Here is a 20966-nt window from a genome sequence, read left to right on the forward strand (position 1 = left end):
AAAGAAATGTCTGTCTGCTGAGTCTCTTTCGTGGTTTGCTCACTCCCCCCACCGCCCCAAAGCTGTCAACCTAGTGAAACACTGTATATACTCTATTACAGTTAAGCTGGCTGTAAAGTACAGTAAATCCTGTCTTGCATTAATTATAAACCCCGAGTCATAATTTTTACATTTATTCATTCATATGTCTAGAGCTCCTTAACCCTTCCATACTCTTCATATTCTGACACTTCACAGCATAGAGCAGATCATATTCCTTTATCATTAATCTTTGTACCATATTTGAACCACAAATGTATTTTGCATCCATAGATATCTCATAGTCATCAAGACATGGGTGATAGATCCTTCAATAATATTTCAGAGAGCAGTGTTTTCTTTATGGTTAGTGCTGTATGTTTAAAAAAAAAAATTAAAAAAAACATTCACGGTCACAATATATTTTTGACTGTCTTATGTGTGGGGGGAGGGAGTTCCATAGTCTGGGTGCCGAGCAACTGAAGGCTCGGGCACCCATGGTGCTGAGGCGTGATGTGGGGATGGTTAGTAGACCAGCACAGGTTGAGCGGAGGGTGCGGGAGGGTCTGTAGTCCTGGAGGAGGTCGCAGAGGTAAGAAGGGGCTAGGTGGTGGAGAGCTTTGTATGTGAGGAGGAGGTTTTTGTAGTGGATGCGGTATTTAACCGGGAGCCAGTGAAGTTGTGTGAGAATAGGGGTGATGTGGTCAGATGATTTGGTGCGGGTGATGATCCGGGCGGCCGAGTTCTGAATAATTTGCAGTCTGTTGATGAGTTTGTCGGGGAGTCCGGTGAGGAGGGCATTGCAGTAGTCAAGGCGGGAAGTGACAAATGAATGAACCAGGATTTCGGTGCTGGATTGGGACAGTGATGGACGGAGTCTGGAGATGTTTCTAAGGTGGAAGAAGGCAGTCCGGGTGATGTTTTGAATGTGAGGTGCAAATGAGAGGGTGCTGTCCAGAGTGATGCCAAGGCTCTTGACTTGGGGGGAGAAGGGTACAGGGAATCCGTCGATGATGATGGGTGTGGCTGGGGTGTGTTGTGATTTTGTGAGGGTTGCTTTGGAGCCGATGAGCAGGGCCTCGGTTTTATTGCCGTTGAGCTTCTGGAAGTTCCTGCTCATCCAGCTCCGGATGTCTTCAAGGCAGGTGATGAGGGAGGTGGGTGGGATGGCAGTGGTGGGTTCGAAGGAGAGTGAAAATGGACCCCGTGATGACGGAGGATTGTGCCCAGGGGGAGGAGGTAGATGATGAAGAGGAGTGGACCCCCGGGGGGACACCCATGTAGGTTGTTTGTGTCCAGGTGGGATTGTAGTTGTGTGGCAACCACCCTTTCAAGTGTTTTGGAGATGTAGGGAAGGTTGGAGATGGGCCGGTAAAGGTTAAGGTCTGTTGGGTCAGCACTGGGTTTTTTCAGGATGGGTGTGATAGCAGCCAGTGTGAGAGTGGGGGGTACAGTGCCAGTGGTGAGGGAGGAGTTGATTATGTTGGTGATCAAGGGAGAAATGGATGGCAGACAGGCTTTGACGAGGGACGTGGGAAGAGGATCAAGCTGACAGGTGGTGGCTTTGGCTTTGCGGATGAGTTCAGAGATGGTGTGTTCTGATACTGGGGTGAAGTCGGAGAGGGAGCTGATGGGAGGTTGGCCGGTGGTGATTATCCAGGTTGGATCGTTGGAGGAGGTGCAGGATAAGGCCAGTTGTTGGTGAATGGTGTTAATTTTAGAGTTGAAGAAGTCCAGGAAGGCAGTGCAATGATCGGTGGAAATGTCTGGTGGGAAGGTTCTAGGAGTCTGAAGTAGGTGGCTGACTGTTGAGAAGAGGACTTTGTTGTTACCTGTACCAGTGTTGATGAGGCTGGAGTAGTATACCAACTGTACACAAATTATTTTGAAATATTAACATTTTTATTTATTCTGGGCCACTTTAGGAAAAGTCAGGAAATTTCAGGCTTAAAGGTGCAGTGTGTAGATTTAGTGACGTCTAGCAGAAATATAATATAATATTCATAAGTATGTTTTAATTAGTTTATAATCACCTGGAAATAATAATCATTGTGTTTTTGTTACCTTAGAATGAGACCTTTATATCTACATAGGGAACGGGTCCTCTTCCATGGAACCCGCCATGTTTCTACGGTAACCCAGAACCGACAAACCAAACACTGGCTCCAGAGAGGGCCTGCCACATTTTTCGCAAGTTTCACAGCCATCTTAGATTCTTCTATACACTTGGAAGGGGAGGGGGGCACTCACTTGCAATCTGCATCGTCACTGTTTGATGCCACTAAGTCCCACACACTGCACCTTTAAAAAAATTAATTTAGGGTGTTTTTATTGCTTTCAAATGTTAAAATGGGTCAGATCTCACCCGAACTGGATGTAAGGGTTAAAATGAATTGGTTTTTCTTGTAAAAGACACCACTTATTAGAAAGCATGTTAGTCATACCCATCAAAGATAGTGACTTCTGTAAATAATGCCAAGCAAATCATTATATTATGCAGTGCTGAGACAACACTCAGAAAAAATGTTTTTAGCCTTTTTCATGACCTCGAACCTGCCACTAACCACACTAAAGATTTTTGCATGTCAGTGTACAAACGGTCTCTGCCACACCGCATAATGATTGCTTGAATATTATGTAAATAAAACTACACTGAAGAGACTTTTCATGTACATGGTGTGGTAATCGGCTGGTCTTGATCAAGAAACCCCTGTGTTGTGTTTGTAAAGGTTATGGAGGGCAAACCTTCCTATTAACTGATTTAGGGCCTGATGTACTAAAGGTTTGCGTGTGTAGAAACGTGTGCAAACTTGACATCACTCGCAAAAAATATGCAAGCTGATGTACTAACGCAGCGCACTGAGGTTTGTGTCTTTCCACTGTGAAAGTGCACGCAATTTAGTACTCACTATTTGGGATCTTAGTAAATCAGGCCCTTAGTGTGCTAGTTCAAATCTTCCAGTGCCTGGCTTGATTCTCTGTGCTGACACTGGAGAAAGGTCTATTTCTGGCCTGTCACATCACAAAGATCTGGCACCTATGGGACACCCACCAACTGCTCTCTCTGTTTTACATTCTAGTCATTCAGCTGACAAGCTGCGTTACTGTGAATCAGCCCCTGTGAAAAACCACCGCTGCAGGACAAGGGTCAGATCTTAGAGAGAGATCGCATAAGTAGGCTGTCAAAAAAAGATGAGGGGAAGAACAGAGAAGTGGAAGATAATTTTTTTCTCACTTTCCTAATCTGTCTCTTTTTCTCTCTCTGTGCAATTGCTGCTTCGCTATTTCTGGATTCTTTTTTTTTCTCTCAGTGTGACCGCCTCCTCTTCCTCCTCTCTCGTGTTTCCTACCCTCTTTACTCGAGCTGCCACTCAGAATATTGTCTTTTGTCCCGGTGTAAGTCCACGACTTCCTCCTGCACTGAGGAAGGCTATTTCTTTTCTGCTGTAGCCAAAGCAGTGCACCTCTGTGGTAGCTGTTACATGAGCTGCTGCTGACTCTTGATAACAATTTCACTTGTGGGAAGAGAGCGAGTTTCCCCTGGATTCAGCTGAGTTCAACATCAGGCCGGCTGAAACCTGAAGCTGTGTGTAACATACATGTAGCTTTGCATGATACTGCTTAAACAGTAGCGTAATTTAGCCTGATAATCAAACTGAATTGACTTTTTCTGCTTCATTATTCAGTCTGACATTGTGTTCATGTGAACCGTATTGTGTGTTGAGAGTGGAGTGACCTTATTCTGCCCTTACAGCACCATTTTCACTCGATCTGTTATCAACTTGTTATGTCGATTGAAGTAACATGTCCTCTTGGGAGTTTTTGTCATCTTTCACCTGTATAGTACAACTGATCTCATCCACACCTGTCGCCATTTTTCTCTTCACATTTGTTTTTCTGGTTCTGGCACAGGAAGATGACATCCACATTCTTTATCCCGCCTACAAAGGTGTGATTGGCTCAGCTGTCAATGAGCACACCAGATCTATGTCTGAGAAAATAATTTTATATATCATTAATATATGATCATTTTCCACTTTAGTTTTATATCATTGCAAATTGAATATCTAAAGCAGGCATGTCCAAACTATTCCATACAAGTCAATGTGGCTGCAGGTTTTCATTCCAACCAATCAGGAGCACACCAGGCTTGACTCATTTAATCAACTGATCTCAGTCTTCAGAGAGTTGATTGGTGGAATGATGTGCTCTTTATCAGCTGGAACAAAAACCTGCAGGCACATGGCCCTTTATGGAATAGTTTGGACATGCCTGATCTAAAAAAGGGTTGTAGACTGTTGGTTGGACAAAAAAAAAGCAAGGTGAAGATGACACCTCAGGCTTTGGGAAATTGTGATGAGCATTTTTTACTATTGTCTGATATTTGAAATGACTGAAACATGAATTGAAACAATAATCAAGACATTATTTGTTAATAGGTCTTAAAATGACTGCAGCACAGCAGTCTCCTTTGTTAAACAGAACACAATATAAGTAGGCATGTCATGATAACTACTTCTGTTGGACAATATATTGTCTCAGAAAGACATGACACTACTTGTTTAGCCAATGTGACATGAATAGCCTCTTAACTGCTAATGTGAAGTGCTGCAATATTGAGGTAAAAAAAATTGATCACGGTCATGTCCATCTATCATATGATAAGTCCATATATAGACATGATGATGTTGATAATTACTTTATTGTACGATAAGTAGATAATTGTAAGCCAATACAGTGTTTGCTGTTTGTTAAAGGAACCCTTTCCATTTTGTGTGGAGTGGGAATATTGGCAAGAATATGCCTCATTTAGGCTGTATTTCCCCTTTTTAAACAATTAGACCAATTAAGAGTCTGCTGGGGGAACACTCGAGGACGCTTTTTTTTGGTGTTATTTGTTTGCTGACATCGCTGCCTTTGTTTTTTGCCATTTCTCTTTGTCAGGTGCTGGTGCCCCGGAGAGAGACACGAAGACGGAGGACGACTTCTTTCTGTTTTCTCAGCAGCAGGGGACGGGCGGAGAGAGGAGAAAGATGCCCAAACCAGTGAGTACCTGACATGTAACAGATTAAAGGTTGATTTATACCACCACCACCACCCCCCTTGTGTGCCCCTCATGTTAAGATTTGCTTCCTGTGCTGAAATACTTTAAATCCCACAAGGTTTTTCCCTACTTATCTGTTGCATTCCTCAGTATCAGATTGCAGAATTTCAGGACTGTTGCCATAAATGCATAGTTATTGTATGATTCTGAATTTGCAGATCTATTACAGAGATCATGTTGATGGTGAACTTACTTTTTTCATATCTAGTCTCTGGCGTTTTAGAGGTGTTTGTTTTGCTTTTGTAGATGTCTATTTTGCATGCATATTATCTTAAAGCTGCAGTCTATTACATCTTTAAATTAATACATCCCATTTAATGGCATCAACATACTTTTTTGGCATATTTATCACAGTTTGTACATCGGCTTCTTGCTATCTTCATTACATATGTGCTTCCTTTCATTTCTCTTGAGTAGCAGCTTGCTGACAGTGCCAATAAAGTCTTTTCAAATTAGAGCTGCTGCACAGGAACTCTTTAGTTTCCTTTTTTCTAATTTCATGGGTAATATTCACCTTCTTCAACCAGTGCATATTTCAGATTTTGCAATGGTTGAATCAAATGAATGGCAGGTATCTGCACCAGGTGTGTAAGCAAAGAGGAAGCGAGACTGAATTAGCTTGTAGACATGGTGCATACTAGTAGCCTTTACACAGAGGAAACAAATGTTAAAACACAATTCAGAGGTTGCAGCGCTTTTATTGGACATGTCATATTTAGATAAATTACCCCTGAATTTGCTAACCACACACACACACACACACAAACATGTTGCTTGTGAAACTGATCAGGAGCAGCCAAAGTCTCAAAGCTCCATTTATGGATTCACAGCAGCTTCAAACAACCTAAAACTGCTTCAATCATCACGTTGTTCTCAGGGCTGTTCACACACAACCACCAATTTTGTGTCACACTTCCTTATGCTGGTTCTTGTTGAGCACCAATTAAACAATGCACTCTGTTTTCAATTGTACTCAGGAGGTTAAAGTTTCTGGCTTAGAAGAGAAAGGTGCAGGATGAGTTTCAGGCACCGATAAGAAATAAATGAGAAATGTTTTAGAAGTAAGCTATTGTGCAGCATGAAAGCATTTGTTCTGATGCTGCACAACATACCTGCTCAGTGAACCCAGAGTCTGTCATCAGGCCCCCTCAGTCAAAAGTAACGTGTCACAGGAGCACACAGAGTTTTGGGAAAACAGACGGTCACTTTGTGGAAATGTCCTGTCTATTGAAAAGAGCAAATACAAAGAAGGCTTTCTCTGCTCTATTTTTGGACTGAAGGACACTGGGAGCTTTCATGTTGCTCTGACACAAACACATACAGACTGAATAGTATTATAGTCTGATAGTCGTGGAGTATTTTTACCTTTTATTGTACCTTTATTCTATTTATTTTAAGAGCACTTTGAAATTAAAGCAGTTATAAGACTTAGTATGGAACCATAGAGGGGTTTTCTCTCTCTTATTTATAGGCCTATATTGATGTTTTGAAATGTTCAATTCTTTTTTATTATATTTGTACAGATGATAACAGCTCAACATGCTCTGAAATAGTTAAAAAAAAAAACATTATTAAACTTTAAGACAGTTTGAAAGAGAGCTATTTACAGGTGCAGTTATTTTGAATAATATTTGCTTCAGTTTTTAGAAAGATTCAATAAAAGCAACATATGTAGGCAACTCAACTCTGTGAAGCTGTATCAAATTCTCCCATCAACTACAAAATGGATCGAAAGAGATCATTAGAAACTACAGAAAAGACAGGAAGCTTGTATTTGCAGGCGGTTTACAGTCCACACAGGCTGGCTGCCAGCAGAGGGAATGTACAGCCAGCCAGTGATTGTATCAAGCCCCCTGGTCCATCAATCTCAGTAATTGGGAATTAGGCCAGGCCCAATTCCTGGAAAGAGGCGAGGGACATGTGATGGAAAAAGTAAAGAGTGAATGGAAGGTGAAGAGAAAGATAGAGGATAATAGACATGGAGAAAGGAGGATGAAACAAGAGAAGACTTCACAGGTTGATTCCAGTGCATTTTGAGCTAGTCTGAAATGCTGAGCACATATCTAGGTCACAATTGCTCAACTATAAAGGAGCAATGTACTAAAACAGAAGTTAAAATGCGAAAATCACCAAAACTGGTGTTACCGTCTTGTCACCTGATAGCTGTTAATTATTAAAATCTGTTTTTGATTCAGTTTTAGTCTAATGCATCCAGACAGTATGAAGCAAATTTTAACAATTACATACAAAGTGAATGCAAGGACACAAGTATGCGCAAATTGAAAATAATCCAACTTTAAGGAAAACATATTTCTGTCCTGCTTTTATTTTTAAATGTTACAGGTGTTCTCATTTATGGCAAAGTTATGGAAGAAGCAGTGTTAAATTGTTCACACACTGATTCTAATTCTAGTTGTCATTCCCAATGACAACTTGGCGACATTTAATTAGCAAACATCTTGAGGAAGATTTAGATGAGTGACCGGCTAAATTTTGTCATTGATCCTAAAATGTACTCAATACTTCTGATAGTAACATGAAAGATAACTGACTGAAAGTAATGTTAGCGTTACATTTGGTCACAGCTTGCTTATCTAGCTAGCTTATCTTTTCAGAAATATTGGGCGTGCTAGTCTGCATTTTGGTCGTAGTTTGTCCAGACTGTTTTGTTGCCACTTTAGTCTAACTCACAATTGATATTAGATGAATTTAGTCTATAAATGATATTGTCAGGTAACAGAACGTTAGGGAATGCAATTTTTCTCATTAGCAACATTGCTAGGCGAGTGGCTAACGCTAATAATATTCTGAGCCAGGGATATTTTTGGGCAAGGGAGGTACAATTTTACATGTCAGGAGCTATAGTGTGTGATGTATGGAGGTCGATGAATAAACAGTATTTAATTCTGTCTATTCTATTGTTATCATTTAGTTATTGTCATGGTTCTCGTTTTCAAAGGTTACTTTTTGTTTAGTTTTCGATCAAAATCATTTCAAAGAAGTCATCGACCTGTATGACCACAGGAACCATTGCAGAATCAGTGGAGTGAACCATGAGGATGGACAGATAGAGGCCAAACCTTTAAGAGCAAAGGAGAAAGTTGGAAAAGAAGGAGAAAGCACAGATTATTGAAACACAATGTAGGAAAGAGAAAAAAAAGGCACACAAAGGGATACGAGAGGATTTGGGAGAGGAATGAGTGACAGGCACTTTGTTCATATCCAGTCCAGAAAAACGAAACCAGAGCCGCCCTGGAGGGGAACTCCCACTCCGGTTACATTAAGCTATATACTTTGACCTTAAGCTTAGCGCTTGGACTGTAAACACATCAGCCCTTTCACTGCTTCATCTGTTCATTCTTTGGCTGTTGTTGCCACGAAATACATTGAAATTAAGAACTAAAGCTGAGTGGCTCCGCTCGATAAATATGGAACAAGTAAACTAGCTTGACTGCGTTAGCTTGTAGCTCGTTTGTTGCAAAAGATCAAAACAACAGATAAAGAATGCACAAACAATTTAACAGGTGAGGCAAGTGAAGCTCCCCGAAGAGCTATAAAGATTTTCTGCTCTGTCGAGCCACTCAGAAACAGTCTGTCTCCCTAAAGAGCGAGACGGGCTACAAGCTAGTTAGCCTCAGGCAGGCCATTAAAAAGTGAATTTGGCCTGGATCGTAACCCTCCCCAAGGCTGTTTTTTAATGGTGTGTCTGTGTGCACATACACCCCTAACACAACATGGGTGTCCCTCAGTGTTCACCTCTTTCATGTAGTTCAAAGCGGGGGTGAACAGGGGCTCTATGTAGGGAGGCTAACAAGAGGGGGAACGCTGCCAGAAAAAAAAACAGGAGGTGATTCAATTAAAAAAGAAAAAAAAAAAGTCAAAAGGTCTTATCACAGTATTAATTTATTACAATGCATAACACCTTGTACGACTATCAAAGTTTGTTAAGAGGTTAACATGATTTCACACATGCTCAGTTTAAAAGACACAATGTCTCTTTAACCTTTAAGTAGGTTACTTTATCTTGTAAAGCAGTGAAATTAAATAGTGGGACTTTCAAGCTGTATATCAAGTATGTGGGGAATTTTCTGTCAAAGCTCTGTGTTAACTGTTTAAATCATTTTTTTTGGTTTCCCCATTGTCACTAAATATCCAACATAAATATCTGTATATGAATGGGTAGAGGAAAGTGTCAGTGTTAGTCCAATACAAGAAACATGTTGATAGGAACAAAATCAAATGATATGTTTTAATACTGTTAAACAAAAAGCTACATTCATGGAGTTTGCCAGTACTGTTTGGCTCTGTCCTTATTCACTATTTCACTTCTCCCTATATAATAAACACTCTACTTCATTCAGTAGTGAGCAGAAAATTCTGTAACATTTGACAGGAGACATTTCGATACTACTTGGTATCGATTTATTTTGGTCGATATCTTTGAGGTACCTTTGAGATATCGACTGAGTACTGATACCTAGCCCTAGTATTCATAACATAATGTATAATAAGCCCTAAAGACAGTGAACAGTTAAAGCTAAATGTGTGGTTTGGTTTACTCAACAGCTGTAGGAAATCTTGTTCTCCACAGGAAGGTCAGATGGCAGGATGAGGCACTAAACAACACCCTTGACGCTTGTAACGATCAATTATCTTGCTGATTGGCAATCCATGCCTACAGACATAAACAGGGGCTCTGAACACAAACAGAAGTATTGTCCTTTTCAATTTTTTCCCATATTCTCCTGATCCTTTGGTGTTCAATCAAGGGTTGAAAGTAACATCATTTAAAAAGCTTTCGTTATGAGGTCTTGAAGATCGACTGTGGCACTATTGAATTGTGTTATTATGGAGTACGAATTGTCTAACAAAACTCAGTATTTTACAGTTCAGTCATTTTGAAAGGGAGAAGAACAAAGAAAGGAGACATGGGAAGATGAAAGGACGAGCAAACACGTAGACAATACAGAAAAAAATCGTTCTACTCATCATGGCCGTTCAGTGTTGCTTAAGAATCATTAAAAAGACATATTGATTTCCAATATGTTTCGGTCAGTGTTTCCCCAGTGGTGAGTGAATGAGTGTGTGTGAGTATAGATGTGTGTCTGCACGTTTTAAACATAATAGACCACTGAAATTCTGAGCGTGTGTGTTTCTGTAAGAGGAACGGTTAAACGTGTGTTTTTATTTTATCAATATATTTGCCTGCTTAAATGGAAATCATGTTGTTCAGCCACAGTTTTGCGTGTGTATTTAAGCGTGCATCAGGCCTGTTAATCCCCAGTGTGAGATGTGGTGGGATATCGTACATTATTGATTTATCTCTGCGTTTTGCACATGTTGCCCCTCCTGGTGATGGTGTCCCTGGGGGCCTTGGGCTGGTAAGAGGGGGCAGGGAGGGGGGGCTGCACGCCTGCGCTGGAGGCTTTAAATATTTCAGAGGGTCATTTTCATTTATATAATGGGAATTATCCAAGTCACTAAATCTAATTAGAGGGAGGGTGTGAAGTTCACCACTCCCACCCACGCCTCTGTTACTAACCTCCACTTAATTCAAGCCACTGCTTTATTGGAATGTATTTAAAAAATGCTCTGTTGCCTTTATTAAATTCGGATAAAACATTAACATTACTGCCTCAGGCTGCACTCAGTATCTTTTATAGTTAAACGATTTATAGAAGTACTCTATATTACCAAAAGTGTGTGGAAGTACTGTGCTTTTGGTCTGGTTTTCTTCAGCCCTTGAAGAACTTTTCAAGCACACAGTGATGTTTTTGATTAAAGGAACTAGACTATGTTCCTGTGCACAAATTGAGGTCTATAATAAAATAGTTTGGTGTGAAAAGACTTGAATGGCCTGAACTTAACCCCATGCGACACCAGACTAGAAGGCTAACTGTGATTCAGGGCTTATCACCCAGCGTCAACGATGCTCTTGTGGCTGAATAGAAGCAAATTCCTGTAGTCAGTTAACAAAATCTTGATAAAAACCTTCCCACAAGAGAGGAAGCTGTTACAGCAGCAGTTAAATGCACGTGGTTTTTGAAACTATCACATCTAGTATGGAAGCAATGTTGAAGCTTCTACATACTTCAGGCCATGTAGGGTACACACCTAAATAACATACAGTATATAGTACAGATAAATAATTACATGTTCAGTCAATTGACAGAAAGTTAATTGTCACCTGTTTTCATTGATTTAATTGATTCATTGATTAAGCAAAAATATGTGGTTCCAGCCTCTCACATGTTAGGATGTAATAGGCATTTCTCACTTTTTCACAGACTTAGCGATTCATTGATTAATTAAAAATAGTGAGAGTTTAATCAGTAATGGAAACAATTATTAATTTAGGGCACAACTGCAAATGATGATTGCATTTAAAGGCAAATACTTTAATAAAAAGAGGCAATCTCTGTTACTACATGGGTTCATATGTCATATCATAGATAAGGCTGCATATGTTTAAAATAATTACTTTGGCACTGCTGACTCCTCTTACTCCAGTCCATATCAGCCCATAACTCAGATAGCCATGTAATGCTTATAATTTATGCTTTGAAAAGCATCAGTTGGAGGACCAACTAGGAGGCCTGACGCAGCACTGATGGATGGATTTGTCCTCAAACAGAAAAAGATGTATGATCCAGCTTTGAATAAACATAAAACATGACTGATAAATATATGAAAGAACATAAAGATAAGTGGGGTTTGGAGAGGAAAGAATTGAAGCAGAGAGGAAGAATCTGAGTGGAAAAGAGTAGCGGCGGAGAGAATTAAAGAGCAGCGGAGGAGGTGAAAAAGTGTCAGAGGGGAAATGTTAAGTGGATGAGTGGAAAGCGTGCATGGCGACGTAAAGCGGAAAAGCAGAGGTGAAGAAGGCAGTGTGGCCCTGATTGCCTTTAAAGCCTCTGTTAACCAGCTTAGCCACATACAGCTTTTAATTATGGCTGTCTGAATCTCTCTCTGTCTCTCTCTCTCTCTCTCTCTCTCTCTCCCTCTTACACACACAAACACAAGTCAACAGGTGTGCTGCATTGCGTGGGCAGCCTCTGCCTGCACACACTAGCCTACTATTTAGCTGTCACTACTTGTTATGAATAACATGGAGATACCGGAGGAGGCTGGCAAACGCAGCCAACTAAACCGACACTGACACGCACTCTCTTTTCCCCCCAGAGCTTCACGAGCGAAGATTTCCCAAGTTACACAGACATTCCAACATAATACTGTAATCATAACCCAATTCTTGTCTTGTATATTAATTACAATAACATTCTGCTACATGATTTCTAATCTCTATTGATTATGGAAGCTGCGAGGTAGATTCAAGCTGTTTCTGGTTATTCCTTCTATGTTTAGGATACATTGTCTATAATCTTATAAATAACTCGTCATGGCAATCTATAGCAAGGTGTTAAGTAGAAAAAAGGCAGTGTGATTTGCAACAAGCTGTGTACTGTAAACATGAGTATTGTTTTAATCAGCTGTATGGCAACATACATTGTGGCCACTAGTGGCAGTGGAGCATCCTGCTGCTGCTCTAGTGTGTGAGCAAGGACGACATCCTCTGACAAATTTAATTCTATTTATTTAATCATAGTTTGTATTAACTTTAAAGTTCGCCCTCCACTCAGTAATGTGTTTTTCTTTTTGTTCCTACAGTTGAATATTAGACCTTCAGTGTGCAGAATGATGTATGAGCAGACATTTGGAAGGTTGTTTTCACCTTCATCTGCTGAAGGAGGAACGTTTCTATGTGCTCATTGACAATCAGATTTTTAGTGGTGGGTCTATGAGTATGATTTGAGACTCATTTGGAAGCCAATCCTGGTCCAATATTCACTTTACACAAGTGTGATGTAGAAACTTAAAGCTTCCAGTGCACAAACACTGAGAATGGACTTTATAGTGAAGTAGGAGACATCTTTTGCCCAGTCGTTAATTTATAATATTAATAATTTATAGATTAGTTCATTATAGATTTTAGAATTGTCATGGTGGTGCAGCGGGTAGCACAGCAGGAGGGTTCTATGTTTGAGCCGACTGGGGCCCTTCTGTGTGGAGTTTGCATGTTCTAACTGTGTCTGGGTGGGTACTCCGGGTTCCTCCCACAGACCAATAACATGCAGCTTAGGTTACTTGGACACTCTAAATTGCCCATATGTGTATGGTTGTTTGTCTACTATATGTTAACCCTGTGATGGATTGGCGACCTGTCCAGGGTGTATTCCGCTGGGATTGGCTCCACCTCCCACACGCGACTCTCTGGAGGGTAAATGAATGAAAAGCATGACTAGAATTTTAATGAGAGAGAGAGGGTAGATGTCATTTTAAGTGGTGATTATACTTTTTTGTGGAAAAAACATATCAGACACATATCATTGTTCCCAGCAGAGTATTTCAGCATTTTATCCATTTGTCTTTTTTTTCTTTGCTTTTCAAGTCTCAATTACGTGAATGAATTGAATTCAGAATTCAGTTAAATGATTTCACAGCTTGCGGATGCTCTTCACAGGAAGCAGCCTGAAGTCAGCTTCAACAGGAAGGAGTTATTGGGTCATGTGTGGACCATCGTTCCTTTATTTTTAGGGTCCACATACTACTGCTGCATATATTTCTGCTAGTGGCCCATATTGTATTTTTTAACCATGCAATATTAGCAGTAGTTGTTTTTGTATGCAAGGTAGAAAAAATGATAACGGTAGTACTAGGAGCATAAGTAAGGCAGTAGTGATTATTACTGATATAATTGTATTTAAATTAAAGTATTTCCTATGACTAGCACACATAATAATAATCACATTATTCTGGGATCTAGAGAGGTTCTCTGTGCAACATGAAAAGATATTTAATGTGTCAGACACAAGTTTAACAAGAAGCAGTAGCAGCCGATGCAGAGTAACAGAAAGACAGAAAGTATTGTGGTCAGTGGACAGGCTGAGACCGCCCGCTTTATCTGTTAACGTTCAGCAGCTATCAGTTGGAAGACATGTTGCTGGCATTCTGTATCTTTGTGCAGCACACACATAGGAACAAACACACACACACACACACACAGAATAGCTGTGCGTGTGGTTGTGTCCGTTTCTCAGCTAATTCCACATTGTCAGTGGTTTCACCTTCTCAAATGTGAATATTTGGTAAACGGTGAAACTGAATATCTTTAGGTTTAGGTCTGTTGATTGGACAATACAAGCAATTTAAAGATGACACCTTGGACTGACAAACTGTTCTATTGTTAATCAAAAAGATAATTCACAAATGAATCGATAATGAAATCAAAAATATAACCTGCAGCTCTTACTAATTGAACTGCAGTTCTGTTCTTATTGTCTCCTGTTTGGCTGTTTTCTCTCTGTGAAACTGTTCAGCTTGTATCTCACCTTGACAGGGTTAGGGTTAGGTCAATCCTCTGTGGGTCACCCTGTCAAGTGTTTAAATCCCTCATTAGGATGTCCAAAAGGCTTTTAAGGAAATTGCATTAAAATCGGCCCCAAGAGTGGTTGCTGTGGAAACCTTAACAGTCAGAATAGAGAGACACATGGGATACAATGATGCACACACAGAAAGATGCCATATTGTGTATGCATATTGTAGGTACATATCAGGCTAACATATTTCTGCGCTCACATATGCAGATGTCACACACACACACACACACACACACACACACACACACACACACACACATACACACATATAGGAACGCACACCACCATATGGTTGTGTTCCCATACATATACTCTACAAATACTGTGGTGGTGTAAAAATGCAGAACATACATTTACTCACACACGCACACGCACACACACACACACACACACACACACACACACACACACACACACACACACACACACAAACACAGAAGATAGTTTGTGTATACCTCACTGATTAAATGAAATTGTGATTTAAACAGAAATACCAGAACACATACACACACACACATACACGCATGCACGCACACACATTATTACATGTTGATGAATTAATCAGAATTCATTGACTGACAAAAAAAAAAAAGATTCTACATTAATATGCAGTTTTGGTAATAAACTAATCATTTAGTCATTTATCTAGCAAAAACTCAATTCTTTGCTAGTTCCAGGCGTGTCACAATAATTACGTTATCGACTTATCGTACAATAACGTAATTATCATCATCATGTCTATATACAGTATGCATTACTATACTATATTATCATTATATCAGTGGTATACAATTATCTTCAATTGACAATAATATCTTTTATTGCAATTATTTCTGAGACAATATATTGTCCAATAAAAGTAGTTATGATGACAGATCTATCTCCAGTCCTTGAAATGGTCTCTGTGATATCATGAAATGAATATATTTGGGTTTTAGACTTTCAGTCAGACAAAACAAGACATTTTATGACATCACACTGAGCTCAGGGAGACAATGATGTCACTTTTTTACTACCTTTAAGACTAAATTAAACAATTAATTAAAAAACCTTTATATTTATAGGTAATACAAATAGTGTTATTTGCAGCCCTATACAGACATTTCAATAACTCAAGCATAATAATCAGGTGACTGTAAAAATTATGACACTTACATGTGAACATAATGAACAAAGGACAGTCTCCTCAGTATGTCAGTTTTCTATCAGATGACAGTATTGTGCTCTACAACACAAAAATGAGTCTGTGTGAAGAAGGCTTCCACAGCTTCTTCACACAGACTCATTTTTAGATAGATATATGTAGATATATGTACGGTTATTTTGTATGTGTACGACCCATAGTTTGACTTTGGGATTGTAAGTTTGGTGGGTAGTTGGTGGCAGGAGGTAATAAATAGTGAATATATATAGTGAATAGTGAAATGCCAGAAATCTTTAATCTTAGTCACAACTGTTTATTAATCGACTTTAAAGGATTTGCCTGCAAGATCATGTCTGTGTCTGTATGGTATATGCATGTGTGTGTGTCTGTGTCTGTACAGAGGGCAGGCTGGGGGGTAGATTGCTTTCCCTTTTGTCTGCATTTGTGTGTGTGTGTGCTTCTACTGTATGTGCGTGAAGTCATTGCATATATCTTTCAGGTCAGTTGAGCTGTCTGAGGTTCTTCTGTAGTCTGACTGCTGCCATCTTATGATTGATGCACTGTTTTCACTTCAGGCGTTATCTGTCTGTCTTTGTCTGTCTCTCTCTCCCACACACACACGCACACACCCGACTGACGCTGCAGTTTTATCTGTACGGCAGGTTACCGGTTGTTACAGTACCATTGTTACCTCCTGCCATCCTCTGTATGGGTCTCTCGCTCTCTATCGGGGGTTATTTGAGGACAGAATCGGTTGGTTTCACTGCAGCTGGGTATGCTTACTGCAGCACAGAACACCTCAGTGCAGTGTAATGTGTTAGATTTCTATTGGGAAGTGATAGGGACACACACACACACACACACACTCACACACGCACACACACACACACACACACACACACACACACAAACACACACACACAAACACACACATTTCATTACCTTTGTACTGATAACTGCCATGAATATTTAACTTGCACTTCAAAAATGGCACAGCTCTCCTGAATAAAGTTTACAGATGCTAATTTTTGCTTCTGTAAGACATAGCAGGCTGCATAAACTCCCAGAATCCCTTTCTACACCAGCTACTTTCTGGTGACTGTTTTTCTTAACTTTACTGCTGAGCAGCACTCCACCGCACCTCTCTGCTGCCCTCCCAGTGGAAAGAAAACATTCATTTTATTATCATTATGAATAATTTATAGTTCAGCTCCTATTTGAGTTCAGTTTATTTGCACAAGTTATAATTTTTTTTAAAGCATGAAAAAAATATCCTGTAAAATGTGCAGGAAGAAAAGGCTGAGATGGGTTTATTCATTACCTCTATGTTACTGATATAAAACAACATTCACATTGTATGTGCTGTTGCATAAATACTTATGTTTTCATGATGCATAGTTGAAAATTCATTCATATTTCATTCCATAATTGAATAAATGTAATAAATAAATACATACTTTGATTTAAAAGTTTGAGGTTTAAAAGTTAAAGTTAGATTTCCCATGTGAGTACACTGATTTTTTTATTATGCAGTACAGGAATATACTATTTACATAGATGACTGAAAGGGTTGTAACTACAAATGGATTAGTTCATTGTATTTTCACGTTTCTGATCTGGAACTAATGTTCTCTATTTGTAGTACGGCTACAACAAATTGAATTGTCACACTGTATTGGGGCCTGACCAATACTGGATTGTTGGGGCCAATGCCGACACCGATATTGGGGAGTAAAATAATTCTGATATCAATATATTGGCAGATAATATTATACGTACAGAATAGAAACATAAACAGGTTTTTTTGCAGTAATCCCTCAAATGTGGTTATCAAACACTTGTGACCAAGATATGTAATGATGGTATAATATTTTACAGTTTAATTATAAACGTTACTGTATAAAACGACATCGGTGCAGTGAAACCGTAACTTTCATTTGGGAAGTATAATTAGCTATGAATAAAAAATAAATAAATCAAAAATCAGAGAATTACACACATAATTAAAGATATGTAGATCGTGTAAGAAGAAAAACAATGGAATTAAACACTTTCAGTTACCAAGAAACGTCATAAGACCTGTCACGATAACTACTTTTATTGGACTATATATTGTCTTAGAAATAATCGCGATAAACTATATTATTGTCATTTGAAGATCATTTTATACCACTGATATAATGATAATATAATAGCATAATAACGCAAAGGGGGCGGGGGTGGGATCGGAGAGTATGTGCAGACTGTCATTATTGGTTATTTACCTTTAATTCCATATAAGCTCCACCGCTCACTTCTACAGTCTCCACTCAGGACGTACACAGTGAGGAATGGAGGACACTACTTGTTTAGTCAATGTGACATGAATAGTCTCTTAGCTGCTGATGTGAAATGTGGCAATATTGAGGTGAAAAATATGATCACGGTCATGTTCATGTATCATACGATAAATCCATTTATAGACATGATGATGTGACAGACCTAGAGTTCATGAACCACAAAATAATTGTTGTGGTTGCTCTAGTGCAAACGTTCAATCTGTCAGTGCAAAGATGATGTGACCCTGAAGAGGCAGTGGTAGTAATGTAATAACACTCTCTTCATAATTCCTCTAAACTAGGTATTCACATCTCTCTTTTGTCTCATGTCTCACATACAGTAGACAGTTTATGGTGATATTACATTAAAAATACATGTGTCAGAAGTTCTGGGAATGTAATCATGGTTAATAAGTGGTTACGGTTAGGCAGCTGGAAAGGCTAAGTAGAGTTCTCCTAATGATGTTTCTCATTAGAGTGAAGTGAAAACAAACTCCTCTCTGTAGCTTCCTGGCAGAAGGATGAGCAGCATAAACAGCCTGCGCCTTACATGGACACAGGCTGTAATACAGAGGGTGTGTGTTTGTGTGTGTGTGTCCGTCCGCTATGTGCGAAGAGTATTTATAGAAGTCCGATAAGAGGACACACAGACACACACACACACACACACACACTTGGCACAGGTCGGCCCACCAATAGAGGGTCACAGTAGGTATATGGCTCTACTCCTTTCCAAGTTTGCCTTTTTTCCGCTGACCGTCAACATTTATTTTGTACTTCGCAGCAGTCTTAAAGACATTATTGAGTTTTTTAAGGGCTTTTATATAATTCTGTAGCTTCACATTAGCATTCCATATATATTAAAATCCTAGAAGTTAAATTTTGGTCAGAGTACATTTGTTTTAGCATCAATATGCTATTCTTCCATGCCCTCATGGTGCTGCATATAAACCCCCTTTAGCCTGCCTAGCCAGTAGCCACAGAGACAGACTGAGCACTGTTGCTGCTGCTCTGCTAAAGATGCTAACTGATACACACTTGCTAAACATGCTAACTGATACACAGACTGAGCACTCACTGTTGCTGCTGCTCTGCTATACGTGCTAACACTGTTGCTGCTGCTCTGCTAAACGTGCTAACACTACTGCTGCTGCTCTGCTAAACGTGCTAACACTGTTGCTGCTGCTCTGCTAAACGTGCTAACACTGTTGCTCCTGCTTTGCTAAACATGCTAACAGATACACAGACGGAGCACTCACTGTTGCGGCTGCTCTGCTAAACATGATAACAGATACATAGACGGAGCATTCACTGTTGACATCACTCATTGTATATCTCGACAATTTTTCGTTCTCTAACTTATAGCGAAGACACTGTCAACAAATTGTGAGTGTGTTTGTGTGTGATGGGGTCACTGTTACCCTTTTTAAACCAAAGCTAGAGCTGGGCTTGTGCCGGTGCTGGTTACAGTCGTTTCAGCTCAGAACCAATTTGCTTAGCCACATCTCGAGGTGGTTAGGGGGCCACGTCATTATGTCACCGTATACGTCAGTTACGTCGCTCCTTTCCCATAAATACTGGCGCCAACTTCGAAGCAACAACAATACAAAGAAGAAGAAGAAGAAGCAACAACAACAATGGCAGACTACGTGTGTGTACAGCTGTTGCTCCTGGCTCTACGAGGCTTAATTGGCATCCAAACACGCTTCACGCGGTCTTGTTTGTTGTGGTTGCCCCATGACATAACTGGTGCCACTTTGGAACCGTTTTTTCTGGCAGAGAGCCAGTTCTTTGTCTGTCGAAACAGGAAAACCGGTTCCAAATTAAGCACTGGCCCCGAACCAGCACTGGAACTGCTTTGGTGGAAAAGGGGTATGTGTGGGTGTGAGGTCACTGCTGAGTGGGCGTTTACATTTGAAAAACCCAGAAAGGAACTGAGGTGAAGTGTGCCTTTAACCGCCTTTCTTTCCTTGCCACTCAACCAGTCCTCTCTGTACATTTGGGCCAAATCTCGGCCTTTTAGCTACTTACAAATAAAAATGTCCTGACAATGCTGATGGAGCTCAGTATTCATCCATAAGTTCTGCTTTACTACAGACAGTCCCACCATATAAACCTGAATCTGTGTGTAACGGTTGACCTGTGTAGATGTGTACACAGAACACAGAACATTAATTACTGTCAGATCCTCAACGGTCCGGTGTTAATGAAGTGCTTTGCCACGTGTGTACATGTGCAGAGCTTCTTTCCCACTATCATTTCAGCTGCTGTGTGAACTGCAGCCAGCTGTGGACAACAAACAGAACATCAGCACTGATGTTTCTGTGAAATCCTGGATTCATTCAGTGACACCTGAACAACACTATGGTTTCAGACCTGCCTGAGTCACATTAATATCTGTAGCCTTTTCTGATGGACATTTCAGTAGATTATGTTATAGATGCAACATACTAGAGAAGTAATTGTGAGAATGCTGCCTGTGCAGATTTGGCCCTTAGTCTTGTATTTGCACTTTAATTTGACAAATATACTTTAACATTATTAAGAATTCCCACAATTTCCATCACACCTTTTCGCTTACATTCACTCGTTACACTTCTGTTAGTTATTTTTCTCTGATGTGACCTCTCAAACTTTCTTGCCATTTTAATACCTCCTGTACAAATTCCATCCAGTTCACTCCATGTTCCTTTTGATATATGTATGTATAAGTTCACCAGGTTCATAACGGATCATCATATACATATGTCTTCTCTACTGTATCATGTTTGCATGCTGCATACCAAACCTCAATGATCTGCTTTTACATTTTTGACATTCAGCTGACGCCCCCGCAGCGAGCGCAGCAGTATAATGAGTTTCATATCCTCATTACAAATAGTGAAATATCACTGTAGAGAGCAGAGTACCTGGGTTGGTGTGTATCAAGTCTAACGGGATAGAAT

At 39.9% G+C, this 20966-nt stretch overlaps 1 protein-coding gene across 1 annotated transcript in view; it reads left to right on the forward strand.

Moving 5' to 3' along the window:
* The window catches only part of LOC133992917 (radixin), a 47860-nt gene that overhangs the window by 8635 nt on the left and 18259 nt on the right, over positions 1-20966 (forward strand). Inside the window, exon 2 of the mRNA XM_062431715.1 lies at positions 4963-5063. Within this exon, the coding sequence (XP_062287699.1) occupies positions 5052-5063 (12 nt within the window). The 5' untranslated portion in view covers positions 4963-5051. The remainder of the gene's footprint in view (positions 1-4962; positions 5064-20966) is intronic.

Source organism: Scomber scombrus, chromosome 13 (genome assembly GCF_963691925.1).
Source record: "Scomber scombrus chromosome 13, fScoSco1.1, whole genome shotgun sequence".
NCBI lineage: Eukaryota > Metazoa > Chordata > Actinopteri > Scombriformes > Scombridae > Scomber > Scomber scombrus.